The 20,287-nt window shown below is 42.3% G+C and overlaps 1 protein-coding gene across 1 annotated transcript; it reads right to left on the reverse strand.

The window, feature by feature from the left end:
• Positions 1-12,289: 12,289 nt before the first annotated feature.
• SLC30A1 (solute carrier family 30 member 1) lies at positions 12,290-20,002 on the reverse strand. Its single transcript, XM_055419030.2, has 2 exons — positions 18,780-20,002; positions 12,290-17,040 (listed from the first exon to the last, which is right to left on the reverse strand). Exons 1-2 carry the CDS (start codon positions 19,393-19,395, stop codon positions 16,136-16,138), a joined length of 1,521 nt encoding a protein of 506 aa, XP_055275005.1. The 5' UTR covers positions 19,396-20,002; the 3' UTR covers positions 12,290-16,135.
• Positions 20,003-20,287: the final 285 nt, after the last annotated feature.

Below are 20,287 nucleotides of genomic sequence, written 5' to 3' on the forward strand. Positions count from 1 at the left end.
CTTTGTCTTCAAAAAAGACAAGTCTTTGCCTTCCCTGGTGGTTCCACAGTCAAGAATCCACTTGCCAATGCAGGGGACATGGGTTCAATCCCTGGTCTGGGAAGATCCCACATGCCTCGGGGACTTTCTTAAAAGGCAGATCCGTTTGTACGAGGAAACATGGTTAAAGATATTCATTACAGCATTGCCTTCAAGAGTAAAAACTAGACCACCCCAAACATCCATCAGTAGGAACCTGACCAAATACAGTTGTCACGAGGCAATGTGGCCATGGGGTCGCAAAAGAGTCTGACATGACTTACGGGCTAAACAACGAAACAACATTGTTTATAAGCTACAAAAAAAAAGGTAGATATTTAAGAACTACATGTTGTGTAGTTGCAGTGTTGCAAAATGATTCAGTTGAGTTGCAAAAGTTGCAAAATGATTCAGTTGGGAAACACCTCCACAGAAACAATCTTGCATAAATTAAGACAGGAATTAATTATATATAAGTAACACATGTATACACACATATATAATGTATATATGGCTTGAATACCTATATTAATATAATACTCATTAATTTAATACCTATATATGCATATATACATAGGTATATGTATATTCATATCTATGTATTTGTTTCTATATAGGTAGGAAAAGGTATTGAATGATAACAAATTGAGGATCAGGGGGATGGCAATTAAAGCACAAAACCATATGGTCATAAAAGTTGAGTATAAAACATTTGATAAATTCAAAAGCCTTTACTTAAAAAAAAAACCAACTTCTAAAAAACAAATAGAAGGAAACTTTCTTGAGCCTTGTCAGTATTACATTAATGATTTACTAGGAGAATGCATCTGCTTATAAATTGTGTAATTAAAACTTACTTTATTTTCTTAACACCCAGAGTTGAGTACACTGCTTTGGCCACACTGACCAGAGGAGCCTTAGGACAGAGGCAAAGGCAGCTGAAGTTAGGGTTTTTCATCTCTGCAGGCCTTCAGTTGCTTGAGATGAGCATTAACCCAGTGACCTCCACTGCCCCAAGCAGATTTTCCCCAGGAAACATTTAATCCCAGGCCAATGACCATCCTATCCCCAACAAAATCCACTTATGTGGGAAAAACTTTAGTAAAGAGCCTTTGAATCTTTAACTTCATGGATATCCACAGATATATTTGATAGAAAGTAAATAATTCTGCAAACACACACAGACAAAAACATTATCAAAATATGATACATCTGATTTAGCAAGCCAAGCCTTTGTGAATCTCCATTCCCTTTTTCCCCCTTGTTATTTAAGTGAGCTCGACTTGGGTTTTCTGTTATTAGTAGACAAAAGATTGTGAATCTACATTCTTAAAACACACGCATGATAGATCTTTTTTTGAAATAGTGATCTCTCTTGCCACATTCAAAACAAGTTTCCACTTACCGGAATCCATCTGTAAATCTAAGAAATGGAACAAGGAGAATACCGAGGTCAAATGGGAAAGACACCTAACTCCTTCAATACAAGGAAAGGGCAGGCAATTTAGACATTGACTGAATTTGTTAACTTTTCTGATTTGGTGCCACCCTCACTCCAGGTTTAGCTCCTCCAGTGCATGTTTATTTAGCATATTGACACCCATTTTCCATTGTGATTCTAGACAGGCAGGAACCTCAATTTTATCAATCTTTAGATAAGGATTAAGAATTGGAGGGAATTTCCTGATAGTCCAGTGGTTAGTACTCGGGGCTTTCAAGGCAAAGAGCCTAGGTTCAGTTCTTGGTCAGGAAACTAAGATCCCAGAAGTCACATGGCACAAACAACAAAAGCCAAACAAACAAACACAAACACATGGAAAATGTTTACAGGGACTTTCAGTTCTGTGACTAAGACTCTGAGCTCCCTTTGCAGGGGCAGGGGTTCCATCCCTGGTTGGGGAACTAAGATCCTACATGCTATGTGGTGCGGCCAAAAAAAAAAAAAGAATTGGACATACTAGTGGGGTGGCTGTGTTGCTGGTGTGGGAGTGCTCAAAAATATAAAAATAATCATGATGACCATTTATTGAGCTTCTGCTGAGTGCTAACACTGTGCTAGGTACACTCCCTATTTCACCACGGTTGAACTCAATCTGCTAAGACAGAAGCACTCATGTCCTCATTTTACGGGTTAATAACTTGCTCACGGTTACATAACTCATTATTGCCAGACTTAAACGAGTCTCCAGCTCCGAAGTCCACATTCTCGTCTGCTGCATTCAGCAGGCTCCTTTTTCCGGGGAGATCATATCACACTGGAAGCTCACTCCTTCTGGGATAAAGCATTTGTTCAGAACTCCAGGAGTTCAGATAGCAAGATGGCATCAGGGTCAGCGTCAGCAAAGCGGCCCCTCGCTTCACCCTGAAGAGGATCCACGGGACCTGGAGGCCTTGGGGCTGGAGCTGGTCACCCAGTGGGTTGACTTTCACGCACAGAACCCTGCTGAGTCACCGAGCCTGTCACTGCTATTATGCAACAAATCAGAACGCCACGAAACCAGCCCTGCTCCTCAGGATTGCTTCAACCCCAGGCTTTAGTGACTCAACAAAGGGCCAGTGGCTGATGAAAGAGAAGGCCAAATATTCAGAAAACCTGCTTTGTGGAAGTAATCTGATCTCCAGTCTGATCAAAGAATCAAGAAATTGTTTCCTGGAATGTGGACCTTCCTTCAGTGGCGTCCATTCCTGTCCTCTAGCTCCCCCTCGGGACTCCTGCCCTACTATTTCCTCTTCCTGAAAGGCTCTCCTCCCAGAAGCTGAGGGACTTGCCTCGCCTCCCTCTTAGCTCTCAACTCAGATACCTGTTTTTTTTTTCAGTCAGGCTTTCCTGGACTTTATATCTAGAATATCAACAACAACCATCCTCTCCAATATATGGCTCAGTCGCTAAGTTGTGTCCAACTCTTGTGACCCCATGGGCTACTGTAGCCCACCAGGCTCCTCTGTCCATGGGATTCTCCAGACAAGAATACTGGAGAGGGTTGCCATGCCCTCCTCCAGGGGATCTTCCTGACCCAGGGATCGGACGCAGGTTTCCTGCATTGCAGGCAGATTCTTTACTGACTGAGCCCCCGGGGAAGCCCAATATAAACACACGTAAATTCATATACACTTAGCCCTCTTCCCTGCATTATCTTTCTCTCCTTAGAATTTACTCTGATGTCATTTTACATTTTGTCTTGCCTCTACTAGAACTTCACAAGAAGCTTACTTCTGCAATCTCCACAAGGATAGGGATTTGTGTTCACTGCCTTTTCCCTTAGCACTTAGGACAGGGCCTTCTGCATAATAGGCACACAATAAATGTTTTTTGGGTGAAACCAATCTGTGCTTCAGAGGATGGTGAAATCCTGGAAACCCCCCCTCCCCGGGTTTAAGTGTTACATTAAGAGAAAAATCAAGAGTTTTAGAGGCCCAGATTTAAATCTCGACCTAGCCTAGATGAATGCTCAATCCAGTTTAATAATTAATCTCGACTGATAATCTAGAGTACTACTTGGACTTCCCTGATGGCACAGTGGATAAGAATCTGCTTGCCAACGCAGGGGACATGGGTTCAATCCCTGGTCCAGGAAGATCTGACATGCCAGGGGCAACTAAGCCCACGTGCCACAACCACTGAGCTGTTGTGCTGCAACTACTGAAGCCCACGAGCCTAGAGCCTGTGCTCCACAGCAAGAGAGATGACCACAGTGAGAAGCCCGTGCACCACATCTAGAGAGTAGCCCCCCACACCCCCGCTCTCTTCAACTAGAGAAAGCCCGTGCAAAATAACCAAGACTCGGCACAGCCAAAAATAAACAAATAATTGTTTTAAAATCTAGAGGAATACTTAATCTCACTAAGCCTCACTTTATGATTGGTTGAGGGAGAATGTTTGCCTCCTGGGATTATAGGGAGGACCAATAATAATTTCCTGAGTCCCGTGCCAAGGACTGTACATGCATTATTTCTTTAATCCTCACAACAATCCCATGAAGCTATACCGCTGTGGTCCCCAAAGAGACCAAAGTGATGTGCCCAGGGCGATAAAGAAAGGAAACAGGCCACAGGACTCCAACTCTCTCTCCAAAATCCATGCCTTAATCACCACCCCAGATGGAGAATGAAAGTGAATATTTGTATGAATAAAATGCTGGGCCCTAATGGACAAAGGCCTTCCCTGGTGGCTCAGCTGGTAAAGAATCTGCCTGTCATGCAGGAGACCTGGGTTTGATCCCTGGGTTGGGAAGCTCCCCTGGAGAAAGGAAATGCTACCCACTCCAGTATAGTCCATGGGGTCGCAAAGAGTCGGACACGACTGAGTGACTTTCACTTTCAATGGAGAAAAGGGGCCGGTCGTGTCCCTTGACTTCTCCTCCACCCAAGCCCTCAGCAGAGCTGCTGCGAGCCAGCAATGCTGCTATACTGCCCCGGGCTCTGACAAAGAGAAGGAACACTCACGCACCAAGGGATGGCTCACCCCTGTGCGCGCCCCAGCCTGCTGATTTGCTTGTCTTTCACATTCAAGAATTATCTCCTCACTGTCTCCCCAGCCACCACACCTGCCCCTCCAGGATCTTCTTTGGCACCAGACCCTGGGACTTGGTCACTTTTGCATAGAGTAAGTAATATATAAGGAAACAATATTTTAACTTCAAATCAATTGTTGTTCAGATATCACTAAAATTGTTCTATAGGCTTCTTTTAAATGTGATTTCACCCTGAAGTAGGAAATGGTGACCTACTTTAGCATTCTTACCTGGGAAATCCCATGGACAGAGGAGCCTGGCAGGCTATTGTTCATGGAGTCTTGAAAGAGTCAGACATGATTTAGTGACTAAACAACAACAGCAAAACAAAGGAAATCTAGAGAGCAACATTGATAGCAGGTAAAATGGAAATTAAGGCTAAAACCATTAACAGAGATAAAGATCTTCACTTTAAAATGAGTTTTTTAAAGTCTTCAAGAAAATATAACTATCATGAGCTTGTAAATTCACAAAGAAAGTCTCACAAAGAAAATTGGATAAATTCACATTCATAGTGGGAGACTTTAACACAGCTCTCTTAGTCACTGATAGACAAACCAGACAAAGTGATGAACAAGCATGTTATATTGGACAGCTATATTAACAGAACCGTACACCCCCCTAAAATAGAGATCAAATGTTTTTTGATGTTTATGTGGCATATTTACCAAAAAAATTAAGTCACAAAGCAAGTTTCAACAAAATTTTCAAAAATAAATGTGATCTCACAATTCAACCTAGTGCTGTTTAACAAGTGGCACAAATTGACTTCTATTTAAACAAGAAAACTATTTGTAGACACATACATATGCACATATAGAGTTTTAAAATATAAGTTGATATATTATTGATACCATGTGTTCCAGCATCAAAAATAGACAAAAAGTGCTTTCAAGCCCTAATGTATACACTTAATAAAATTAATTGTTTTGTATTTCTTTTTTATGCATACAAAACGCTAGTGTTTAGCTTTACCTGATGAGGTAAGAGTTTCAGGTTGCTCTGCAAGTCCTTCTCCACAAATCCCACACTATGGGCAACAGCAGTCTTGACTTCCAATAAATGAAACACCACGTGGCGTGGAGTCAGCACCGTCTTTTCTCTTTTGTATCAATACATTGGATTTTGGAGGAGGGTAGATACTTTCACGTCCTATTAAATAAGAGTTACCAAAAAACGCAATGAACGCGACATAGTAATCTGGGGGAAACAGATATTGAAGCAATTCTGCTTTTTTTTTTTGCTGCTTATTAATTATGTTTCAAATAGCTACCTCTTCTGCAACTTGTGTCTAAGTTATAATTAAGAGAGGAAAAATCCAGCTGAAAACCCTAAGACAGCCAAGGTCCCAAAGCAGCTAGTGATGTTCAGTAAAAATGCCTGAGCTGCAGACTCAGAGGAGTTAGCTCACCAGACCTACCAGGCATGTTCAGCAGCAATGCACTCAGAGGTTCTCAAACAGTTTACGGGGAACGTGAAAATTGTATGGTCTGTTGATTTAGAAGGAGGGGGAGGAAGAGGACAAGAGAAAGGAGAAGAAGAAAGCAAAGGAGGAGAAGAACGAGGAGGAGGAGAAGGGAAGTGGGTGTTGCCTCCTTTGGGTCTGCTTCTCTGGAATTGCAGAGGGTGGCCCAGGCCTGCTGGGTTTGTGCAGTGGAAAAGCACAGTCAGGACTCTCCATTCTGCCATGCCATTGTCCCTTAAAAGGATTTCTCATAAGATCCCCAAATCTCAGCTGGAAAGTTCTCAGGTCCAAGCTCTGCCCTTTGCAGAAATCATCACCAGGCTACCCAACAACATGAGGGCAGAGAGCACACACTCAAACGCCATCCATCACTGACCCTCCATAGCCTATGTGAATTGTTGGAATTGTCTCTCTTGTTTTGAGCCTCAACCATTTTTCTTCCTCCCCCAAGCTGTCTCCCCATAGCAGTCATAGAATCAATCATAAGGTAAAAAACTGTTTGTCCTCAAGGTACTCTACTATCCTGCAGGTAATGCTTGTCACAGAAGCTGCCTGGAGAGGAAAAAAAGGGTCTAATGATTTTGCAAAAGAGAAATGTGGTACCATTGAAAACAGTAAGAGTGCAGAGTGGGATTAATCAAGGTCTTGTGTGCCTGAGTGCACGTAAAATTGCTTCTGTGCTGTGCTGTCTTCTGTTTAGTTGCTCAGTTCAGTTCAGTTGCTCAGTCGTGTCCAACTCTTTGTGACCCGTCTTTTCCAAGGAGTCAGTACTTTGCATCAGGTGGCCAAACTATCGGAGTTTCAGCTTCGGCATCAGTCCTTCCAATGAATATTCAGGACTGATTTCCTTTGCGACCCTCTGGACTGTAGTCTGCCAGGCTCCTCTGTCCATGGGATTTTCCAGGCAAGAATACTGAAGTGGGTTGCCATGCCTTCCTCCAAGGGATCTTCCCAACCCAGGGATCAAAGCCCTGCCTCCTGCATCTCTTGCATTGCAGGTGGATTCTTTACCACTGAGCCACGAGGAAAGCCCAAGCAAGGTGTTCAGTTCAGTTCAGTCGCTCAGTCGTGTCCGACTCTTTGCGACCCCATGAATCACAGCACGCCAGGCCTCCCTGTCTATCACCAACTCCCAGAGTTCACTCAAACTCATGTCCATCCAGCCATCTCATTCTCTGTCGTCCCCTTCTCCTCCTGCCCACAATCCCTCCCAGCATCAGAGTCTTTTCCAGTGAGTCAACTTGTCACATGAGGTGGCCAAAGTATTGGAATTTCAGCTTTAGCATCAGTCCTTCCAATGAACACCCAGGATTGATCTCCTTTACAATGAACTGGTTGGATCTCCTTGCAGTCCAAGGGACTCTCAAGAGTCTTCTCCAGCACCACAGTTCAAAAGCATCAATTCTTCGGCGATCAGCTTTCTTCACAGTCCAACTCTCACATCCATACATGACCACTGGAAAAACCGTAGCCTTGGGGCACTAGATTAGGAAAAGAGAGAAGACAGAAAGAATGGGGAAGGAGGAGGAAGGAAAAGAAGGAAAAGGGGGGGAAAGTAAGAAATAAGGGAATAGAATGCAAACGGGCTAATATTTATTGAGCACTGAATGAAGGGCAGGAATTGTTCAAAATGCTTTACTTATGTTGATTTGTTTAATCTATAACAACCCTTAAAAAACACTACTAGCATCCTCATTTTTCAGATGAGAAAGCTAAGGCAGGCATCTTACCACATGTTGCGTAGTCAGCGAGTCTGGGGTTTTGGCATCCAGAACTAACCACTTTGTGTACCACGTAATTTGAAGCGCCTCCATCATTCAGTTCTCCTACCCTCATGTCATAGAGTGATTGGCTAAAACATTTAGCACAGTGCCAGAACACAGAATGTGGTAGAGAGGTTTCCCTGGTGGCCCAGTGGCTAAGACTCTATGCTCCCAATGCAGGCAGCCAGGGTTCAATCCCTCACCAGGGAACTAGATCCTTCATGTCACAAGTAAGAGAGCCCACAAACCACAGTTGAAGATTCCACGTGCTGCAACTAAGAACTGGTGCAGCCGAAGATAGGGGAGGGATGTACAAGTTCATTTTTGCCCCATGTGGTCCTCACAAGGACCTTATAAAAGACGTATTATTCCCATCTCACAGATCTGAAAACTGAGTCTCCAAGAAGTATCAAATCAGCTAAGGCCATATTCCTAATAAGATGTGGAGGTGAAGAACGGGCTAGAGAGAAAAGAGAGAGGAGGAAGGAGGCAAGGAGGCGGGAGCAGGCTCCAAGTGGAGTGAGAGGAGAAAGGCGAAAAGAAAACAGAGCCTGCTGTTGGTGAGTGCTGCTCTGGAGCCACTTCAGGGGGCCTCCGGGCTTTTCAAGAGGACATCTCTAATCCACACAAAGCTGATTCACTCAGCCTGAGCTCTTCTTTGATTCAGTTGGGTCCTGCCACGACATAGGAGGAAATCTGGACTCCCACCAAACCCCTTAAGGAATTGCTTATCCCTGAAGCTTGATATCGCCACATAAAAACTCAGACAACATGCAAGTTTATTCAAGTTTAGCATCTTCTTCCTACCTTAAAACCGTATATCAGTGTTTCATTAACTTACTTATCCAAAGAAAATGATTGCATAAGCATGAAACAAAAGCTATACCATCATTTATGGCATCTAGCCCTTTTCTGATAAAAATTTTATTTATAAGTTAGTCTGTACTTTAGCTTCATGATAGCAAAGGTTTGGTAATAATAAATACAGAAGTTTCGTGTATCAATCATCTTTATGTGCTAATAAATGTATATTAGTTTCTTATTGCTGCTATATAACAAGCTACCACAAACTTAGTGGCTTAAAACAAGACTACTTTACATGTGTAGAGGTCATAAGTCCAAAACAGGTTTTATGAAATAAATGCAGGCACCAGTAGGCTGCACTCCTTCTGGAGGTTCTAAGGGTGAATTGGTTTAAATTAAAGTCTCACACCTCCCAGCTCACACTGCGTAGAATGGCTATTCTGAGACTGTTTAAATCAAAGTCTACAAATAACAAATGTTAGAGAGAATGTGGAGAAAAGGGAACCCTCATAAACTGTTAAGGGAAATGTAAATTGTTAATTGGTGTACTCATTATGGGAAAAAGTATGGAGGTTCCTTAAAAAACTAAAAATAGAACTACCATATGATCTAGAAATTCCACTCTTGGGTATGGATACTGAAAAAACAAAAACACTAATTTGAAACAGTTATATGTGAACCCCAACGTTCATAGCAGCACTATTTACAATAGCCAAGACATGGAAGCAACTCAAATGCCCATTAACATTTGATTGGATTAAGAATATGTGAGATATGTATTCAACAATATATATATAACCCTCTCTATATATAACAACAAAATGTTACTCAGCCATAGAAAATAATGAAATTCTGCCTTTTGCAGCCATGTGGATGGACTTAAACAACATTAAGTTTAGCAAAATGAGACAGAGAAAGGCAAATACTATATGATATCACTTACATGTAAAATCTCAAATATGATACAAATGAACTTATTTACACAACAGAAATAGACTCACAGATATAAAAAATAAATTTATGGTAACTGAAAGGAAAAGGAAAGAAGGGACAAATTAGGGGTATGAATACAAACTACTATAAATAAGATAGATAAGCGACAAGGATATACTGTGTAACACAGGGAATTATCGTGTTATAACCTATCTGTGCTCATGCTCAGTCGTGCCCGACTCTTTGCGACCCTTTGGATTATAGTCCACCAGGCTCCTCTGCCCATAGAATTTTCCATGCAAGAATACTGGGGTGGGTGCCATTTCCTCCTCCTATAATGGAGTATATTATCTTCAAAAAAACTGAAAAACTATGTTATATGCCTCAAAGTAACATAATACTGTAAACCTATACTTCCAAAAAATAAAGTGCGGATAAATTTTGTCTAGAATTGTCCTTGACATTTTCAGAATTAGAAGAAAAATTAGGGTCAATCCTTAAAATGTCTATTTGAATATTCAAATCCATACTTTAATTCAGGCTACTGGTTTTGAACCCCTTTTACAATGCCAGAAATTCGATTCTTATACTCCAAAAACAGATATAGTTTCCATGACCAATTCAGCCGGCCACTGTTCTTCCTTACGCAGAACAATCTTCTTAACCTCTCAGAGGAATTCCTGTCTACCTGGTCTTTTCAATGGCTCTAAGTCTCAGGAATCAAATCTTCAGGTTGTCTATTTGACTCTGTAGGAATGGAAGCTTGGTTCTTGGACTTTAGGATGGGACTGAAGTTCAAACAAAACACAAAGGATCTATGATACTCGGTCTGTGTAAAAGGAGGAAAATAGAGACAACATTTGAATCATGAATCATGTAGGAGAGACTGGAGGAGTCCCACTGGCTCAGTCCTTCATGGTGGTCCAGGGCCAGGCTGCCTCCCTTGGAGACATTTGAAAAAGTTGGGGTGTGTTGATGTTGGGCCGGGGCAAGTGGAAGAGCTACAGACACTTGTGTGGAAGGAGGTTGGGTTACTAAATTCAGCGCACAAGACACCTCTGCACTACGATACATTTTCTCACCCAAATGCTAATAGCACCTCTGTCGAAAAGCAAATCATCTTCTACCTGCATCTCCTCATTCACATTTAGTTCAATCACCTCTGCTCTCCAGTTCTCCAAATACCCAGTTTTCAGCATAAAAAGACACGTAGGCCACAGGTGTTTGTGCTTCAAGTGGAGCAGTTCCTACCTTAAACAACACTTGCACCGACAGCGGCTTGGCTGACTACTTTGTAATGATGGGCACTGTCTGCGAGGCTAGACTGAAACCGAGAGACCCTAAATTCTAAAAAATATCGTCACTCCTCTGCCCCATGTAATTTGAACGACACAACCATAAGTTCTGATTTTTCGTCTGGTGACTACGCTGATGTTTTTTGTAAATATCAAATACTGTAAAATGTATTCTCATTTTTCTTTTTGCCTATCTATTGCTGCTCGTTGCATGAAAATTTAAAAGAATTCTTCATTCTGAATTTACTTATGAAATAGGTTGTTGACAGTTCAAAGTAATGGGAAAGCGTGCTACTTGATGCGTTCTAGATCTCTTGCTGAATTCCAGTTCTGGCTCCATCACTATCTGGATGCATTTGGGTAAGGTACTTGATATCCGCTGGTCTGCCAGATGGGAATAATGGAATGTGGTTAGCAGTTTGTAAGGATTAAATGAAAATGTGTGTGGCTGGTAGGTAATAACTGCTCAGTACATCTTAGCTATTAATAGTCTTACTGCTACGTCCTCCCCCATACCTGCCATTCCTCAATATTCTTTCAAACACCTTTGAATGCTTACAGTGTCCTAGACCGAGGAAAAAGATAGCTCTGACCTCATAGAATTTATAATCTTTAAAAAGGAAATAGGTTTACAAATAAGCAAATGCAACAAAGTGCTACTTTACTTGATTTAAAAGAGAAAAGGCTATGTAGGCTATAGTGAGGAGAGGGCAAAAATGGTCAGTTCTGAAGGCTCAGAAATGTCTATGGGATTTCTTTAAAAACAACATTGTCATTGACTTTCTTAAGCATATTTTCACCTAATTCTAAAGCAACAGCTCCCATCCAGATGTGCAACGCGTAGTACATAAGGTTTTAGGAAATGTTGGCAGTACTTCTGGAAAGACCTGGGAATTCTTTTCTGAATGATTAATTAAGATACATCTTAAAAAGAAACTTAGTTGGCCAAAAGGAGTGGTGAGATACCACTGATTGTACTGATGCATTCTGATTTCAGAAATGTTCAAGTACGAAAAAAATGTGGAATCAATTGTAGGAGTCTCCTCTGGTACTGTAATTCAACTCTGGATCTTACAATTAATTGTTTGGAAAAGAATTACCAGAAAATACAGTCCAGTAGTCTCCTCTTGGGCTTCCGTGGTGGCTCAGATGGTAAAGAATCCAACTGCAACGTGGGAGACCCAGGTTCGATCCCTGGGTCAGGAAGATCCTCTGGAGAAGAAAGTGCTAACCCACTCCAGTATTCTTGCCTGGAGAATTCCAGGGACACAAGAGCCTGGCCGCAAAAAGTCAGACACGACCGAGTGACTCACACACACAGACACTTTCAGTCTCCTCTTGTCCATGAAGGACACATTGCAAGTCCCCCAGTGGTTGCCTGAAATCGTGGGTAGTATGACACTGGTTCAGTCCCTGGTCTGGGAAGATCCCACCTTCTCCAGAGCAACTAAGCCTGTGCGCCATAACTACTGAGTGAGGGCATACGCACAAAACCGTGAAGCAGATATTAAAATTAGTTTATTTTTCTACTTAACTTTTGATAAATGAGAAGAAACACAGTAGTCTGTCTCATAAAGAACATTTATAATACATAACAATCCATAAAGCCTCATGGTGAGGTAGGAACAGCTTTGGAAAACAACGCACAGTCAGAAACATACAAAAAGTCAGGTAAAATGTTGCAGCACTAAAGACATTTCATCTGCATCTGCATTTCATGAGATGATAACTGCATTTAACTGTGCCACATCTGGCCCAAAGGACACCCTGTGGCAGACACAAAACAACACAACATAGAAGTCTCATAAAGAATCACAGAATACACTGATACACTTCATTGTGCTGTTTCAAGGCAGAACCATAACATGGCAATTTGTGTCTTTTTATATATAACCACATATTAATTGTATGTTACATTCCCTTCAGTATCTTTTTGCCAAAGACACTGAACCATAAAGTTTTTGGTTTAAAAGTTTAAATTGAATGACATACAAAAGGCTCCTGTGCCAGTGAAAATGACTGCTAAGTATTTCAGAACTTGTTAGTAAAACTAAATAGCATTGCCACATAATAGCGGTAGAGTTACATCAAAATAGTGCTATTATAATTCCCGTTTCAGATGTCAAACACTGTATGACAGTTTCAATTTAAAAAACAACAAACCCTCCACCTTCCCAAGTTTTAACACTGTTTTATGACTTAACTGAAACTCTTATTAAAATAAATATTTCTATATTGTAGGATTCTTCTCCATATTTGTGTATGCATGAACATCTTAAGACAGCAGGTAAATGACATTTCATCAAATGATATTTGTTTATAAACAGTAAAAATCTACAACTCAATACCAGTTAGCCTACTAAATACTTCACATTAGGTTCCATAGGCCTTTTCCTTCAAATTTTTCAAAAATTCAAAATTAACTGAGGATGTTAACAAGATACAAACATTAATAGTCATCTACTTGTGATTTTCCAAGGTGCTCTTGATGCAAATTCTTCCTGTTCAAATTACATACCTTAGTTACTCATACTACTTTCTAAAATGTTAAAATACACACAGCAAAATTTCTGAGTTTTTTACTTTTCCTTTAGGTTCTAGTTCATACTTTATACAGGGCAGATGCTCTCTGGAAAAAAAAAAAAACTTATTAAACAATCATATAACTAAAAGGTGACAATGGAGAATTAAATCTCTCTCATCACTAAGGCGGAATTTAGGTTGGAAAAAATGTCTGGGTTGGTTTTAATTCAGGCACATGCAGCACCTCCTTCTTACTAAATTGAGACAACAGACACATTTCTAAACACATATTCTAAATACACTGATCTTGCTCAAATATAAAAGAGCCAGCAGGAGAGATGCACCTCCTAAAACTGATGCAGTGTTATAAAACAGCATTTAAATATTGGGTTTAAGTCTCCTAATAATTAATGGAATTTCCCTCATTTTCTTTCAGGAAGGAATAAACTATTTTGGAAAAGACACTTAAATCCCACAATATTTAAATATAAAAGCATTTTAAAAAGATAATGCTAATATAGCTAAAAATGGGTTAGAAAGTGCATTGTAAAGAAATAAATAATTCTCTGCTAAAACTGAAAAGGTGGGTCAGTGCCCACTGATTTTGCTATTATGACAGAAATCCTTTGAAAAAGAGAATCCTATGGTACCACGTTGTTACTTATGAGCTACTTAAAATTATGAAAAGTGAAATAACTAAAATCTAAAGGCTGTTACTTTCAAAGCACTTTGAAAAAAAAATAGCCCTTGTCCCATGCTTATACACCATTTAAAAAAAACTTTCAGTTGATGTTTTAAATGCAACCTTTAATAGACCCAATAGAGCCTTGTAAAGAAAACCTCATTGAATGTAATATATATTACCAGTTATCCTTTTATATCACTACTGAAATATTTCTATAACATAAATTGTTTTGAGATCTTCAAAAAATGGTAAATCAGGAATGTACATGATATAATTTGAAGCTTTCTCTTGTTCACTCATATGAAATTCCCCCAATTTCATGTTTTAAAAAAATGTTTGCAAAATTCCAAGTAACTACCAGTTTAGGAATTGAAATATATAATATCAGAAGAGTATTAAATGATAAAGATGTATTGCAAATTGGCAGGTTATGGTTTTGGCCCATTATAGTAAATATGAACTTACAAACTGTGTTCCTAAAATTACGTCATTCTCAATGGAAAAATCGGGTGTTCTTAAACAGGCCCATTGCCAGCAACAGGCTTATACTAGGAAAAAATCACACTGTCTACCACAAAAGATCATCCCTTTAAAAAGTTAACTGTCAAATGCCAACGTTTTCATCTTAAGACCCACTAAACAATGAATTATTTCAAATCCCAAAAGGTAGCCATCCCCAAAGTAGTCAGCTATAAAAGGTACTAAAGTAGTCAGGATACCTCGTTTCTAGAAAAATAGAGCTATACATGATAACTGATATTAATATTCATCCTTTTGAGGACAAAAATCTAGTTTCTTCACAAAGCATAATCCCTCTCTATCAGAAAAATATAACTTAAATACCCTTAAATAATATTTGTGTATGGATTTGAAATCCATACGAACAATGAAATAGCCAAAAACAGTTTCCTGTACTACTACATCTTGCAAAATAAGCCACTATTGGAAGGTCTGAGCAATGTCAAGACAGAATGACTTATAGAATCTCAATTATTAATTTTGTCTTAACTAATTTTTCTTTTTGACAGTTTAATATCCAAACTGCATTAACCTTCAGATTTTCCTCTCAAGTCAATGGCTCTTGGCAAAGCACAAGCATTGCTGGTTGGGCTCAAAAAGCTGTTTGAATCCATTCATGATTGGTCACTGTGAAATGACTCTGAAGTTATTTTTAAAACTCACAATTTAAAAGATTAGATTAATAAGCTTTCATTTAACATGTAATTATTAGGTTAAACAGTCTTAAAAATATTTAATTGTATATATTTTATGAGTAAACTTTTAACTCTGTCTCTAATGCCAATCTTTCAAAGAAAGTAATGCTGGTGAACATATCCATCTTTTAGGCTACCTTTGTTTTTTTATTTTTAAAAAAAAGTTAAAATTCTCAGAATAATTTAGATATGTAGTCTGATTATTAACTTACAAGAATCTAAATAATTTGGTAAAACTTCCTTCCCTGCTCTTACTGTCCATATGCCCTATTATAGGTACACTAGTTCAATTATCTGTTTATTAGAATAATACTCAGCAACATAGGATACAGAGTAGTAACTGATCTTCAGTATCATAAAACCCCATGTGAAGAAAAAAAAGAACTTTTCTTAATAATATCATGAGTCATCCTTAAAATATGCTGCCATTATGCTATGTGATGATCTCAAAGGGCAAGTAAATATTACATAAAACGTCAAAGGAAACAGACCTGTTGATTTTTAGAGTTCTAGCAATTATAATTCTAACAAACTTAAATATAACACTGGGGGAAAAGAAAAGCAGAGAAATTCCAGAAACAATTTAAATTTATTTATCCCCCTAATTAGTTTTTTACCATTGAAAAACTGGAAATCAAATAGCATTATGTTATATAAGGTTTATACTTAAACAAAAATGTAACATAGTGTTAAAACTGGCTTTCCAAAACTGTTACAGCATAGCTGTACTCTGCACTAATAATCACAAAGTTGTAATATAGAACTCTGTTAAGCAGTCCCATTATGTTCTTACAAAAATAGAATTAAACTGTGTGACCAGACAAGGACTTCAATTACACTACTTGGCAAACATAGAATTTCAATGGAGTCTTTTTTCCTCTTGCAGTTTAAAGCAAAAGTCAAACATCACATCTTTTTCAAGACTCACAAAGATGATTCAGGTTGTTTGTTTGGCATTTTTTTAATCTCTATCACAACAGCAGGGATGTTTTCAACTTTAGTCCTCTTGGGCTGCTTCTCTAGATTGTCACTAAGTTCTAAACAAGAAATGCTAACTGATGGGGCCTTTTCTGCATCCTTTCCAGACTGGGCTTGTGGCCGTGTCCCACAACATTGCTTCAAAGCACACTGAGTTCTGCAGGCAAGTTCACACGGGACTACACTTGACTTAGAGCCTACACTAGCAAATTCAGGCTGAATGGTGGTAGCATGAATTCCGTGATTATGGAAAACGTCTTTAATGATCTTAGCCACCTGCATGTATGATGTCGGGTCTTCACATTTTATGTGAGCAGTGGCAATGATTCTGCTTCCAGCAAGTTGCCAAACATGTAATTCATGAACTTCCTCAACTCCTTCAACATTTCGAAGTTCTTTTATCAAATTTTTGATATCAATTTGTTTAGGAACAGTTTGGAGAAGAATAAGAGCAGACTCCTTAAGCAATGGATAAGTTGTGTAAAGAAGTATACAAACCATTACAATACAAAGAGTTGGATCTAAATACAGTACCCAGCAAGGACCAGCCTCTTGAACTGTTGCCTGAGTACTATTAACTAATTCTACAAATGCTTTGCAGGGGTCAGGTATACATGGGTTCACACAAATCTCCCCTTCAGGACAACCTTTCCAATTAAAGTAAAAGACTAAGGCATTTACTACCACAATCACTGAACCCAAAGCATCTCCAAAAACATGCAGAAAAACTCCACGCATGTTAAGTTGTCCAGTCTTATCTTCATCCTCTTCCAATTCCACCTCTTCAGGCTCTCTGATAAGATTCCCATTCACTTGTACTTCCATTGCATCATTTCTGGACTTTTCTGGATCTACAAAGAAATAAAAATTCTGTATCAAACACATCTAAAGTGTTTATATAAACATTCTTACCTAATTCCACTTAAGAGATGGAGGTGAACATTTTTCATAAAACATACAAAGAAACGTGCTCAGAGCAATTTAATATAAATTGATATACTGGGAACAGGCCAGGACATATGGTCATGGCTAAATTAAGTCATTAAGATGATACTACTTTCTCATACTCCAACCTCCTACCTTCCCACTTCTAAATGAAGTTCACCTTTTCTGTGGGGTCCTGGGAACATTCTATACTTGTTGGCATATATCAAACACAAATTGAATGCTATCACCCCAAATCATATGCAACTATGGATAAGTCTAATACAAATGGCTGACCTGATACAGAGCTCTAGTCACTTTTCATCATTAAGATGTTAAGGTTAACTTTTAGACTTTTGTCACTTATAAATGATAAGAGTCCCTTGATAGAAGGGGTTTAGAAACTGACAAATCAACCATATAAGCCTATCAACAATCACACAGAGACTTCAGGAAAATCTGGAACTAAATGATCACTATCTACCCTACTAGCTCCTAAACCAAACATACTGATCCTTTAAAGGAATTATACACACCAGAACAGCTTAATATTCTTTGGAATAACTCCTTGCAGAGTAGAAGTGAGAGGAAATTCAATTGTTTATTAAACGTTTTCAATGTACAACTTCAATTTCATTAACATGATATCCTGAATCCTAGAAAGAGGAAAATTGTCTATGTAGTGTCATGCATGCGTGGTTTCACACAAACAGGTAAATAGAAATTGACATTTCCATATAAATGGAAAACGGTGGGAGGAAATACACCAACCTATTAAAAATATCACTGAGCTTGGTTAGTAGGGCATTAGGATGATTCCTTTTCCCATCTCCTCTTTCAACACCTATTTCCCAATTTCCTTCCAAGAGCACTTAATGTTTAGAATGAAAACTACCCATTAAAAATATAAGATGAATAAATTATCATCACTTTTTACCTTAGTACAATCACAACAAATCCTAAGTGAAATGTTAAAACATGCCCAGACAGGTCCTAAAGTCTAGGATTTTCAGGACTGGGTTTAGACTTTAGAGAACTAACCGAAACACGCATTGCTGTTCATGACAGAAACCTTTAACCAAGATTTTGAGTTCAGGAGAGTCAATCACTAAGATCGCTCTGAATACAACATTAAGAAACTTCTTTGAAGGGCAAAAGTACTTGGGAAGAGCAAGGTTCCAAACATCCAACAACTCAGGACCAACTGGGGATTCTCTCCGGTTTTCCAAGAGGGCCAAGAAATTTAATTAGGAAGTATTGCTGATCCTGCTAACGCCAAAATCAGACAGTCTCTTGGAACGACAGCCCGTAAAAGGCTGCCAAGTGCAGTTGCGGACCGCAGCGGGCTGAGGGTCACGTCCTGACCTTTTGCCCGCTCTCACCACCACGGTGCCATCTACACCCCCATACGGGGGGCGGAGGACGCATTTCCCCGGCTCCTGACACCCGGCTGACAGCGGGGGGCGGGGGAGGAGGGGGTCGTCTGTTCCGGCGGCTTCCCGCACGTGCGGGTGCGGGAGCCGGCCCGGGAAGGAGCGGCCCCGAGGCTGCGCGGCGCGGTCGGCTCGGGCGCCAGGGGGCGTGCGGGCCACCCCGCCCGGGGCCATCCCGGGGTCTGGGCTCCCCCAGGGCCAACCACCTGCGGCGGAGACTTTTCTCTCCTCACCTGTCTGGTCCAATTTCAGCCCGTTGGAGTTGCTGCTGTTGGCCACCAGGATGTTGGTCTCCTCCTGGTCGGGACCCTGCTCGCCTGGGGTCACGGCGTTGTCGCTACCCCCGGCGCGGCCGCTCTTGCTGCGGGCCCCCTTGGGGAGGCCGTGGCTGTGGCCCCCGTGCGAGTGGCTGTGGCTGGAGTCGTCGCCGAAGCCGCTGTGGTGGTGAAAGAGGCAGAGCCCCAGCACGTTGACCACCAGCCCCGCCACGCCGACCCCGAAGACCACCAGCGGCTGCTGCATCTCGTGCGGCTCGATGAAGCGCTCGATGGCCTCCAGCAGGATGGCGAAGCAGAGGCCGGTCAGGAAGATGGCGTTCACCAGAGCCCCCATCACCTCGGCCCGGATCCAGCCGAAGGTGTTCTTCTGGGTGGCGTGGGTCCGCCGGGCGAAGCGCTCGGCCACCAGCGCCACCACCAGCGCCAGCACGTCCGACAGCATGTGGAAGGAGTCGGAGAGCATCGCCAGGGACGTGGTCACCCGGCTCACCACCACCTCCAGGACCATGAACATGAAGGTCAGTAACAGCATGCAGAGCAGCCGGCCCCGGTTCCGACCCCAGCACCCCATGGCTGCGGCTGAGGAGCCCGCCCGAGCACGGCCCGGGCACTCCTGAGGCGGCGGCGAGGCGCCGAGGAGCCGGCGACGGAGGGAGGGAGGGCGTGCGGCGCGGGGCTCGGGAGTCCGCCGCGGGGCCTCGGTGACCGGACAGGGGCGGCCGAGCCCGGGGTCTAGCCGCCGAGCCCCCGCGCCTGCGGGCGTCCCCGGCCGGCCGGCGGCGCGCAGCTCCTCCTCAGGCGTCCGTCCTCGGAGCCGGCGCCGAGGCCCGGCTCAGCCCCAGCAGCCCCCACACACCCACAGCGGGGCGGCGGCGGAGGCGGCAGGGAGCTGGGGCTCCCGAAGCCCGCAGACAGAAAGCCGGAGCAGGAGCGAGCGGGCGGGCGGCGGGGGCGGGCGACCGGCAGCTCAGCGCTGAGGAGGCTCCAAGCATCTGCGGGTTCTCCGCGCAGGTCTTCCCCTCCGGCGGTCTTTCTCCGGTGTGGCTCGGACGGAGGAGCCGACGCCTGAAGAGCTACTGAGGCGGCGGCCACGGCTGCTGCACTCGGCCCGGTGTCGGGCGCCTTCTTCGCCACCAGCCGCCGCCCCCCCCGCCTTTGCAGACGGTTTACAAAAAAACTTTGCTTTGCACTCGGAACCCCCGTTTTCACACGGACCCGAGCGTGACAAGGCCTCGCCGCCCCGCCCACCAGGCCCGGCACGCCTCCCCATTGGCCAGGACCCCCTCACGACAGCCGCCGCGTCCCGCCCACCCGCTCTCGCTATTGGGCGGAGGCTCGGAGGGGCGGGGAGGAGGCGGTGTCGCGGCTTCAACAGATGGGGGCGGGGCCTCTCCCTGCGGGAGCCGGGCGTGGGCCGGGGGCCGCGGCCGGGTGCAGCGACCGGCGTCGTGGGGGAGGGGAGG

Source organism: Moschus berezovskii, chromosome 17 (assembly GCF_049115385.1).
Source record: "Moschus berezovskii isolate FMDL1 chromosome 17, NW_MosBer_1.0, whole genome shotgun sequence".
Taxonomy (NCBI): Eukaryota; Metazoa; Chordata; class Mammalia; order Artiodactyla; family Moschidae; genus Moschus; species Moschus berezovskii.

Excerpts from the sequence above, each read along its gene's own strand:
- SLC30A1 (XM_055419030.2), bottom strand. The coding sequence starts at position 19,395 with ATGGGGTGCTGGGGTCGGAACCGGGGCCGGCTGCTCTGCATGCTGTTA. Across the intron at positions 17,041-18,779 it reads GCTGAAATTGGACCAGACAG|ATCCAGAAAAGTCCAGAAAT; the intron begins GTGAGGAGAGAA and ends ATTTCTTTGTAG.